At 37.1% G+C, this 12671-nt stretch overlaps 1 protein-coding gene across 7 annotated transcripts in view; it reads left to right on the forward strand.

Moving 5' to 3' along the window:
* The first annotated feature begins 5605 nt into the window (after positions 1-5605).
* negr1 (neuronal growth regulator 1) overlaps positions 5606-12671 on the forward strand; it is a 134166-nt gene continuing 127100 nt past the window's right edge. For 2 of the 7 annotated variants that reach the window (XM_081717105.1, XM_081717104.1), the window contains exon 1: positions 5611-6145. In XM_081717105.1, coding sequence (XP_081573231.1) covers positions 5976-6145 — 170 coding nt within the window. In that variant the 5' untranslated portion in view covers positions 5611-5975. Of the gene's footprint in view, positions 6146-12671 lie in introns of all 7 variants that reach the window. The other 5 variants (XM_026998811.3, XM_081717102.1, XM_081717103.1 and 2 more) reach the window with 5 other exon arrangements.

The following is a 12671-nucleotide window of genomic DNA, read 5'->3' on the forward strand; positions in this document are numbered from 1 at the left end:
GTTACACTGAAGGTTAATGTTAATGCTATAGCTTAGAATGACATTTAAAAAAATTAATTGCTTCCAAGTTTGTGGTAACCGATTGGGAGAAACCTTTTCCTGTGTCAGCATGACTGTGCCCCTGTGCACAAAGCAAGGTTCATAAAGGCAAGGTTTGATGACCTTGCTGTGGAGTAAATCAAGTGACCTGACACATCTCTGAACTAAACCCCACTGAACACCTTTGGGATGAACTGGAATGTCAACTGTGAGCTAGGCCTTCTTTTGCAACATCAATATCTGATCTCACGAATACTCTTTTGATTGAAAGGGTACAAATTCCCACAGATACACTTCAGACCCTGTGGAAAGCCTTCCCATAATAGTAAAGGCTGTTACAAGTCCCAAAAAAAGGGATGGGGGAGGGGGTAAATCCATATTAATGTCCATGGTTTAGAAATAGGTGTGATGGTCTGTTGTCCACATACTTTTGGCCATATAGTGTATATTGTCAAATTAGAGATGCACTAGAGTGAAGATAAAAAGACACATTGGGACATGTGTAGCAATTATCTTCAGTCTTCCATTTCTTTAATATATTACACACAGTACTCACACCCAGATTTCAAAGTTTTCTAAAATAGTATACAAATATTTCAGAAATAGTACACACTATTCAAACAATCATCCATTTTTAAAAGTCCCTTATCTCATGACAATTTACACTGTGTGAAATACTCATTAATTAGGAAATCAGTGTTTTATTAATGAAAACTATCTTACACAATATCTACATAATATCGGTATTATTGTATCCACAGATAGAAGAAAGATTTAACAGGATGCACTGTAAATACAGAGGGCTGACAATGTCATATATTCAACATGAAAAAGGACTTTAACTTTGAAATAAATAAATTACAAACAGATAATATAAAGTTTGAGATTCACAATGCTTGAATTCATGGCCATGATGACATTCAGATACTATATCCATCCTGTGTTACCTACTGCTAGCCTGACACACACAACTTGTAACTATGAATCTTATCACAGCCATGGAATCTGCTATTTGGTTAAACAACATATCGAAGAATGAGTGGGAATCCTTCTGAAAGTATCTGCTGTCTTACTTAAAGTTCCTCTTCCCAGCTTTACTATGCAAGAGATGAGGGCTCTAACGTTTCTCAGTAAACACCAAGCATTCCTATTGTGACAATGGATAAAGAGAGGTGCACTGCATTAGTTAACACATGAGACAATTCATCCAAAGTGACCATTCTACTTAGTGATGCCAATATATATGCAACACTATATAAGGAATCCAGCAATTACCAAAAAGGGGTCATGGATTGTTTATCAGTAAACCTGAGAACTACATCAAATACGCAAGGAAGGAGCCCCTCTCAGGTTAATTTTCAACAATGCAAACTGGGTGACATCCAACAGCACTAAATAATTAGCCACCATGGTAAATCCCATAGTGACTCTGAGAATTTTGTCAAGTTTGTGTGTTTTCCACTTGTCACCTACTTTAAATACAAGGACAAGTTCTATAGACAGAAAACAGTTACACTAAGCCTTCACCTGAACACTATAGCTTTGTAGGAAGCTATATTAAGGTCAAATTAGAAAATACAGTGTGTGCTGTGCATAAATAAGGGTTGAAACATCAATATTGAAGTCTATAGGAAATCCACTCCTACTGATGACTATTTGCTGTTTGATTCCTACAAGCCACTGGAATACAAGCTGGAGGTGAAAAGAACTTTACACTATGGTGCTTTGGATATACCAACCAACATGAAGGCCAAAACAAGGGGTGCAAACATCTCTGAGTAATGTTAAAAGCTTGCAGGTATCCAGACTGTCAAAATAGTAAAAATCAGACAGATAGGAAGAGCTGAGAAGAAATGCAGAGAGAACAATATGGTAAACCCCCTGTGTGGCTGAGTGTCCAAGAAACTCAGGGGTATTTTTTAACAAACATTGTATTCTTGTGCATGTCAAGCCCAGCAACACACCAAGATGCATAATATACCAAAGGCAATGCAGGGGAAAATGAACAGACCTGTATATTGGTGAGATGAAACAAGTTCTCTAAAAGCATATGACCCAATTTATTGGGAACTGTTCAGGTTAAGACTCAGTGTTCTACAGTGAGAAAACTCTGTATACATTTTAAAAGGAGTAAACAACTGGTTTGAAAAGGAAGTTACCTAAGTTAACCTGAAACAATCATCCCTTAACAGGACAGATGCAACACACTTATAAGATATAATTACAGAGGCAATATAGACTCAGTTTCACTCAAATTCACACCTCCAACAATCTTGTAATCTTAAAAGAGTTTTGCTATATTATAGGTGTTAATCACCCGCAAAGGTCCAGTCACTCAAGTGAACCACTGAAGCCCTTTGAATGTGAGGTAAACCATCTTCAAGACTGTACTGCAAGTCCAGTCATCATTACTGGACTATTGATATTTCTCTTTTTCACATCCATAGGTAGTTAGCTAATTAATTTCATTTCATTTCATTGTGTAATTGTAGAATTCTCCGAACTTTCCATTAATGATAAACATAATTTTCAAATAGTAGGGTACAGAACATCTACCATAGACAATGTTTAAATAAATTCCACACTTCAATACATTTTGAAAGCCCTGGATAGTGGACATGTTTGAAATATTCAGTGGACACATTGTGCATAATATTTCTGCATTACAATGATGGGTATTGGGAAAATGTGCAAGACTAATATTTTTAAATGGGCTTCCAATTTGGTGTTTGGCATCACCTTTAAAACTGGGATTAAATGGGTTTTTTATTTAGATCATTATTAAAATTAGTCAGAAATGCAGCTAGACCATTAATACTCAGTGGTTTCTGCATGAAAAGAATTTGGAGTATTATCTCTTAATTGGGAATCTATTCTCATTTATATGAGTTCCATCAAACTCATTCTGCACTCTAAAGGAGTGCAAGTTGCCTTTTATCTTGGACATATTTTGGAAATATTCTGTATTTAAATATGAAAAGCATGGTTTCACAGTGTAGTGTTAAGAACAGGAGGCAACTACAATTGTTGCCAGCTTTATACGTGGACAAGTAGGTTGAGAGCTATTCAAAGTCTATTCCATTGACAAAGCCATTAGCAGGAGGTACAATGTCAAAATCATAAGTGCAAGTTCAAAATCTGAAGGTTACAAAATACTTTTATGGGAATTAGCTTCTACAGACACATGTTTTGGTCAGGAATCTTATGGTTTTGACTGGAAAAAAACTTATTTCTTTAACTCTGAACAGAATACACTGTGCAGTGCACTAATGAGTAGCTGCTGGCACAGTAACTGAATAGCAAAGGCTATCTATGCAAGTAGAGTTTAAATATCAAATGGATAGAAGAGACATTGGCAGCTACAAAGGCTAATGATTATCAAACAATTACAACGAAACATAGTCCTCTCCAATTAAGAGTAAGACATTCAACAAAAACACATCACGCCATTCTCATAACCTTTTCTCTGATGTACTCACTAAGTCACACAGCCAAAAGAACATGTATTCAGGCTGTTGGTAATGCTAAAGCTTATACTGGGTAAACACATAACTTTAAAAAGGTTTGAGCTAAATGTGGTCACTGTAAGCTAACATAACAACATTTTGGACTGTGTGACAAAGGCAGCTACCCTACCCAGGTCTGACAGGAGGTAAATGTGAGCTCTGAGCACAAGACCAAAGAGCCAGCACCCTGGCATAGCTCCCTGGCATAGACCCATTTAGTCTTCCTAAGTGACGGTCTCCGTCACACCATCTTCCCCTTCGGAGAGTGCCAGTCCCCGTCACAGACTGGGGTACCTAATTCCAGTCCTGGAATTCCACTGCCCTGCAAAGTTTAGTTACAACACGCTTGGCTCTAATATTCAGATTCTAAGGCTTTAGTTAACTGGAGCATGTGTAGAATTAAACTCTCTAGAACTATAATTGGGCACCTCTGTCAAGATACACCAATGCAAAGACACAAAAATGTAAATAGAGTATGTAAAAGTGCTACTATTATGAGCATCTATACAATGGGCTGGAATTAATGTATTTGCTTACTGTGCAACCCCCCCCCCCCCCCCCCTCCTTAAAAATCAGTTTTTATGACTGTAGGTCATCTTACACAATGAATGTGGCTTTCACATAAATATAACCTAAATTAAAGATGTGTTTTAAATTCTGCATCTAAAACCTCTACACCACGAACAGAGAGGTGAACACTTCAGCTGAGCAATTGGTCCCAAAATAATGAAGCATGCAGTGAATTAAAATATGTTTAGCATTATTTAATTTAAATGAATAAGATTCACATACGTTTTTGTGTTAGTATATGAAAATTTCACAAACATTAGTTGATAATTTAAATATATACTTATGTAAAATATTTTATAGGTAATAATTTACCAACTGAATACTTTCACTTTTTCTTTTCCCATGTCAAATCAATAAATTAAAGCTGCTGTAAAGGCAATAAATATAGGCCTAAAACCTAAATGTTTTATACATTTCAATAAGGTCTTCTTGATTATTATAAAGGTAGTATGAGTTAATGGTAACGCAGTCTTGGTCTTCCAGTAATTAGACTGTCAGGTGTCAGTTGCGTTGGAGCAGTAAATGCTCTGGAATGTACAGTGCAGGTATACTCCAGAGCGGAGTTCCAGAAACATGCCTTCAGGCTGCTGTATTATAAGGTGCAAAATGGGGTTATTTAAACTTTGGTGAGTTCAGTTTCAGTTTAAGCCTACAATTTTATCTACTGTGCACTACCTCTTTCATTATCTAAGACCCTTGATGCACAGTTCAGGCTTAGCAGAACTGTCACCACGGATACCTTATTAAGATTTACAAATATATGAGAGCAGATTCTAAAACTAGCAGTTCATAGATTTTGGGAAGGAAAACAGAATAGCAATCTGCACTGTTATGTTGTCTAAATTGATAATCTGAAATATCTTGACTATGACATGAAGATATCTATGAATTATCCACAGAAAAACAATTCACAGTAACATCGCAAACACTCACAGTTTGATTCTGTTGTAAAATTAGGTCAAATTATGCTAAATAATATTTTATTGTCGAATAGGCAACTTGCCTACATTAGCTAGCTAATGTTGAAACATACAACGCTAATTCCGTAAAAGTCAAATTAAAGTTTATTAGTGAGTGAATCCCCTTACTGAGACAAAGGATCTAATTAAAATAGAATATCTAGCCAGCTAACTTTCCCAGATCTATTTGTTAACTAGAGTGATTAAATATTTATTTCCAGAAATAAAGTTAGCTAACTATTTCTGTGTACTCCAAATGGCAACTTGAGAATATTCATTGCTTTACTCCGCTAGCTAGCAATTTTTATCTAATATTTGGCTCATATTTTGCTGGATTATGGGGATATTAAGTCAATATGATACTATCTACTTAGTTTGAAATCAACAGCATGCAAATCAGGGTGGGAAGCCACACCTTGTGGTAGCCAATGACAATTGCACCCTTGTTGAAAAATCTGTCTGTCCCGCCAATGGCCACTCGTCGTATGACGTAGGTGATACGCACTTCAGAGTTGTAAGGTTAAATCGGCGTGTTTGAAAACAGTAGCTTTAGCTAATACAAATCCGCGCTAGTCTTTCCCTCAAAGGGTTAACTGCTCCATCACGAGCTACAGGGAACAGGTTGCCAGGGAAACGGCCGCATGGCAACAGGATCAGAGCCTGGGGGTTGTCTGCTGCTAAGTCTGCTCCCATTTTACATTTCTTCACTAGATGGTGTGCAAGCCACTGGAGAGTAGCATAGACTTCCTCGCGCAATAAGACTCTAACCAAAACAAATCTGGGAAGCTACACGGAACGCCATTGATCTTGTTTTTAAGGACGGAGGAGCGGGATTAATATTTTTGACAAACCCATTTTTTAATTTTTGATAGCGACGTGGAAAACACCAAGTTTAGCGGTGATGGACATTATGATTGCAGTGCAGGATGCGTGTGTCTCTGGTCAGTGGCTCACCGCTATAATCCTCAGTCTTTGCTGCTTTTTGCCTTCGTGCTTGCCCGCTGGACAAACTGTGGACTATGCTTCGAGTGAAAGTGTGGTCAGCAGACAAGGAGACACTGCGCTCCTGAGGTAGGAGAAAGAAGCAGCTAACTAGTTAGAATAAACTGACGTTAGCTAAACTTAATAGTGCCTAACATCCACGAGTCCGTTTTGCTTTAAGGATGTTAAACATTACTACTCTTTGCCCATCACTTCTAACTGGGTCAATCCAACAGCACACAAAAAAAAAATCCGTATTCGTTTTTTCCCCCTGTGAGCTCCTGAACGGTAGCATTGGCTAAATAAATCGTGTCTGCGACATTTATCGCTAGCTGGACGAATTACGTTTTTATAGTAGTTCCTTAATAGTTTGGGAGTAAATTATAGTCACTAAATAAACGTCATTTTTATTATTTCGCAGTCAGTACACAAGTCTGATGTTTGCGTATTATTTGGCAGTCAGAGTCGAAGTCTGATGATTGCGTAACGAGGATGTAGCTAACTAACGCTTTTGTAAACCCCGCCAAGATGAGTATTTTGTCCAGTTAGCTAGGTTATGTTACAAAGAAGTCATTCATGGTGCGCGGTCCGAAACTGTGTGATGGCTTGCGTTTTGCGTACTGAATAAAAGAAGTTTTATGCAATCTAGACTATAATGGATAAGTAGGTGGGCACAGTAGATAGATAGGGTCTATAATTGAATATTAACCCTTTTAAGATTCATTTCATAGCATGAATGTGCCGCGGGAATCGGGCCGTGTAAAAGCTAGTTGCAGGCATCAGAAAATCGGAATTATGATGGAGGCTTAACCTACAAACCTGATTTCATCCCAGCCTCAGCTTTTCTGTTGTTGTAAAATAGAATTTGCCTCAAATTTAAACAAAGGAACATTATAAGAAGAACTTGAACTTGCCCCAGAAAGGACCATTATTTTTGGCATGGAGACCTCTTGGGTGTGCCTATATCAGAATCTTTTACAACTTTGCTGTCACTTCTGCCTTTAGTCTGTCGGTTAGATAAAGTCTAAATTTACCATGATGGGTATTAAAAATAGTTCCTGAACCTTGCTGATACTGACTGATATCCCATCACTACCTCCCAAAAAGGTAAACTCCTAAAGGCACAGGTCACTACCCTTTTGCTTTTCACATTTCAGCTCAACAAGAATTTGACATTTCAAAGCTTAATGTATCAGAAAGAGCTTATTAGAGAGAATAACATTACCTCTTCAAGAGTAGCCAGTCTGCATCACTGTCTGAATACATTTTCAGCTCTCAGCCAAGTATTCATCAAATTGTACCAAAATTAAAGTACATAATGAAGTAGAGACAGATAGTATAGTTCATACACACTATCTATTAGATAGTATGTATAAAATCCCAAGTGCCTGACTGATGGCAGCAGACCAAGTCATGCCACATCATGCCTCTGTGGCTGTTTGACTTGCCAATTTCCCTTGTATTTGGAACATGCTCCCCTTTGAACCAAATGAAAGTGCTCATTCCAGTTGTGTATGTGTAATAATACATCCTGGGTGTGAATTTATATCCATTTCAATAAGTATCTGTAATCAGAGTAATCAGTCTTGGTGTAGTGGTATGATGACTGCATTCTTTTTTCCAGTTCATTTAAATGTCTTATGTCAGATATGTGCACACTCACTGACTATTCTGTTAGGTACATTTATTTTTAGGTGAACTTTATAAGTGTATGTTTTCAGACCGTATCCCATTTGTTTCCATGTACAATTTGTCGGCCATTTTTTGTTCATCACTGGTTAGTCTCTGATCACAGGACTACTGCTTACTGTCTAGGGTTTGGTTGGGTACGATTCTTAACACCGCAGTGCAACTGATATGGTTGTGGCATGGTATTTGGAGTTGTGCTCATATGAGGCATATCAGGCACAGCAGTGTTTCGACAGTTTTTCCTGGGTGTCACTGCTGGGTCTGCCACCCACATATCTTCAGCCAACAGCAGTTGTGCGGCTAGAAATTGACTATTGATGAAGGGTTGGAAGATGGCTAACACTGATTGTGCATGGTGTCATGGGAATATCTAATTTATTGGAAAACTTTAGAGGTGGTCATTTGGAATGAGCATGTCTTTTGTTTTCTTCTTGATCGAGGGGAAGATTACAAAACAGTCACAAAGGCTGCACTGAGTCTTTTGAAGCTTCTTTTAACAACCGTTCTTTTTATTGACCAAGTTTCAGAAAATTGCATGTTACATGCCAAAAACTATCAAAAACCTATTGGTGAAAAGCTGCCCATTTTCTAGCAACTAGGAGCTAATTTACTTCTGCCTTGCTGTTTCGTCTAGGGAATCAGAATTTGTAATTATCTTAGGTTGGCAGCAGGCTTCCTGTGTCTACTCAGAGGCTTTCTTCAAACTCTGATATGTACTTACCAACACACCAAACATATATGCATGCATCATATTTTTTCCAAGGAATATAATCAAACAATACGTTCACCCTCTCTCTTGCCCTTCCTCTTATCTCTCTCAGCATTAGACTTGCACTCTGTTTCCTACTCTTCTTACACAAAGCATTTCTCTCAGTGAGTTGAGAGACTATAATTTCACCCATAATAAAAATTTGTTCCAAGTGATGTCCCTTAATCAATAATATTGGCTTTCAGTCTCCACTGTGACAACATATTACCTATAGTTTCTAACTGTATTTAATAAATGTTACAAATAAAGCGGGTGGTGAGTATATTTACATTAAATATTCCATTATAAAGATCACTAGGGCCCTTATTGCTGCTGATTAGACAGCTGCTGCTTGGATGTGGCTTTCAATGAGCTGTTTTTTTCTGTATTTCATGTGTGATAAATATTAAAGTCACAGCAACAATTTTTCATCAGCTTAGAAGGTAGAGTCAAAGTAACTAATAGGTCATTCAGAAATATAAATTGGTTACTAAGTAAGCTATGCAAAATATGATCTTATGTCAATGTTTATTAATGACAACTAGTGGTGGCTAAGTGAAATCAAACATTCAGCACAAATGCAGTCAAATATAGATGGCTTATTAGCTAATTGTTATACTATTCTCTCTGTTTGCTAACTGCATTTTTTCCTAATAAAGTTCCTCTGTGCTCATAATGTTCAAATATGGTTTCTAGGACAAATTAAAATACCGTATTTTTTTTTTAGCACATTAGCCCTCTAAATATGCATTAAAAGATTTGCCATAAGGAGATAAATAAAACTTGTCAAATCGAATGTCAGTAGTTATTGTCATTTGTAAATATTTTTTTGTTTTTTTCTCCAGTCTAAGCCCATACCCATTGTCTGAGTAACACCAAGGTCCCCTTGTAATAGTATGGCCCCCTTTTAAACTGATAGAAGTTTGGGAAGATTGCCACTGGATCTTTCCTAGCTGTGGCAGACATGCATCTTTGTTGTGCAGCTCAACACAGTTGCAGGAGAAGACAAACTGCCTGATTTTAAATGAATACATGACACTTTAACCTGGGTGGTGAATTGCTTACATTGACTGGGGTAAATGCCCAGCCTTCCTTCAGAGCCTACCAGAACTTCAGCACCTGAACTCTTGAGGACCACATTTCATCAACATATTGTCACAACATATTGTCACAAATACTAGTAGAACTTGGGATCTAGCACCCAAGCTTTTGCTAAGTGTCTTTGGCTTATGCTTAAGTCAACTTTGTCTAGAAAACAGGTTCTATTTTTTGTCAGTGCAAACAAGAATATTTTGGTTCAGCAAAGGATGTGTCTGAATCAGGCAATAGCCCATATATGTGCAAGTGTCTGCTCCAGTTATTTTTTGGGACTAGGTGCAGGAATATTGTAGTTTGCAGATCCAGTTTCTCTTTGCTGAGAGACTTTCTGTCACCACCCAGGGCATCATTATTCATGACGAAAGGGCAAGTTTGAGCCCTGGTGGTAACTCCCCAATATCTTTTGTCTTTCATGGTCACAAAGGTCTTCTCTTGCAGTCATGCTGGCCATAATGAGAGAGACTGTCACACCTGACCAGAATTCTTATGACCTTAGTCCTGAATATCTTTTGGCTTAATTAGTGGAAGAACCACACCTGTAGCACAGGTCATGCTTTGCGGCCCTGACTGACATATCAAATTTTAGCCAAGTCTCTATCCATTGAGGTGGTAACTTAAGTTCTTAGTTTTATTTTGTTATAAATTTACTTATTTTTTGCTATGTTCATAAAGTTTTAAGTCTTTTGCTTATGCACATGTAGGCTAGCAAGACATTTAAAAATGAAGTTATCAGGAATAACAAAGAGAGTAGATCTGTTGTATGCCCTCAATATGCTAGTCACAAGTATCTCACTTGCCCAGTTGATAGCTGTAGGTGGTCTCTGAGGATGTGATGCTTTTTGGCCTGTGACTTACTTCAACACTTCATCTGAAGGTGGGTAGTGGTTCCTGCCTTCTCATGCACACCTTTCTGTACCATTTGCTGATTTTTAAATATTTTTGTATATATAAGATGTACACCAGTGACACTTAAAATCTCACCTAAACATTTTTTATAATTGGGATTTTGTTAAATGAGACTGGATAGGCAATGATACAATAGTTTTGCTGTCAGAATTTTTCATTTTAAACTAAGAGAAGCATTTTCTGATGAAACCTGTGGGGGATAGGTTCTCTTCTTGCACCTGGAGAGTCAAAGTGATTCAAATTTGAAAGCAGAAAGTTAGATTGGTATCTAGCCAGCGTTGGGTTTCCATCACAATTGCCAGTCATTTCTTAAAGTACTCATGTGGCACTTAGATTTTTGGTCTTTGTTTTCTTTTACTTATATTGTTTTTCTATCACAATGATCACACTCTTCTCAGTGTTGCTTTGTCTCTTAAATCAATGGTTAGGTCTACATTAGTCTTTGCAGTTATTATTGTGTATTTTTTCGCTGTAACCCAGCAGATGATCTGTTATGGAATCTAGGAGAAAATTGTTGTTTTTAGTAATGGCAGATCTAGAGTGCATCATGTAGAAGGGCTTCCTCGCTGTAGTAAATGCATCAAAGAGGACTTTATATAGGCAGTACTAAATCATTCAAAAAGGAAGAAGTTTGTGGAAGTGATGAAGAGACGATGTTTATATGAAATAAATAAATGTAATCTTGGGCATAAATATATGGTTATACTCACTGACAATGTTTAGTTTAATGGAAAAATACACATTTCATTTAAAATGCTGATTTTTTTCTTTAAATAAAGATATTGTTGAAAATAGACTATTATCTTATATTATAAAAACATCCTTAACTGAACATCCAGTATGGAAATATGTTCTCTAGGTACTTTTAACACTCTTATTTATTCACACACAAAAAAAGAATGAACCCTTGCTAGGAATTGTTGTGTGTGTTTTAAATAATATAATAAATAATAAGAAAGTAATATTTTTGGCAACATGTGACAATGAAGCTTTCATGTGTTAAGTTTTTATTGTCAGCTCTTGTTGACACTAATGAATCATCAGGTTTTGCTCTTCTTATTAATGTAGCTATGCCTGTTCTCTCTATAGCTGGAAAGTATTTCTTCACTAATGAAAAAAAAAATCTTAGTCTCTCTTGTGTGGAATGTTGTTTATACACACTTTCTGTAGGCTGACATGAAATCATGTGAGATGTTTATCAGAAAAAATATTTCCAAGAACACAGAGAGCCACTCGTTAGTGAGAAACTCTGATTACCCTGGAGGCACTTGGGCACATACATGTCACAAATGACGGCCAGTGGCATATATATACATATTCTTCCTACCATTCCATGACTTACAATTTGATGTACTGAGAGTATACAAGCACAGTAAATGAAGAGAGAATGTTGATATACACTAAACATGGAGGTGTGGTTCACTTGCTGCTACAAGAAGTCTGCATGTCCGAAGTAAACAAAGGGCATTTTGAAGCAAAAAAAAGGACATTAACTGGTTAATATTCTAACCTTAGTAACATTTACACAGTCCTTATTCTGTTCTGACTGAAAATGTCTCACTTTTTTGGTATTCCTTTTCATCCATTTCTTATCCATAGTTGAAGTGATTTCATTATGGAAATTGGGGGAAAGGCTCTCTAGGGGTTGAAAGTGCACAGGGATGATGGGGATGTTGGCAGGGGTGCAATTTTAGGCTACCTCAGCCCTAAAAACAAAATTAGGGATGTACACCCTCATTTTTACATATTGACATGTTTAGACAAAGGCGTACATATAAAATTGATTTATAAAAGTGTACAACCATAGGCAGGGCTGTTGTGACTGCAGCATTTCATGTCTTGGCCATTGGGTTTGAAGTAGCCTAGGTCTGAAAAAAACAGGAATGCACCTATCAGACTGATGTGGCACCCTGATGGACTGAGCTTTGCTGAACAAATTCACATGCATTCTGACCAGCATGATTAGGAAACCTTATTTAAGAAAAGAAAATAGTTATATAATAAAATAACATATATTTGAGGGACGCTTAGATTGCTGACCATGTTTGCTCTTGTGATCCACTTCTAAGGCTCACCTTAAAAAAGGCTGAAATTCATTTCAGAATTCAGTTCTAAACAGCCACAGCTAACCATCTAAATCTGTCCTTGTCTTGGGGCACATTCTCTGCAATGTGG

This window comes from Electrophorus electricus, chromosome 7 (genome assembly GCF_041902795.1).
Source record: "Electrophorus electricus isolate QZ-2024a chromosome 7, ASM4190279v1, whole genome shotgun sequence".
In the NCBI taxonomy this organism is placed as follows: Eukaryota; Metazoa; Chordata; class Actinopteri; order Gymnotiformes; family Gymnotidae; genus Electrophorus; species Electrophorus electricus.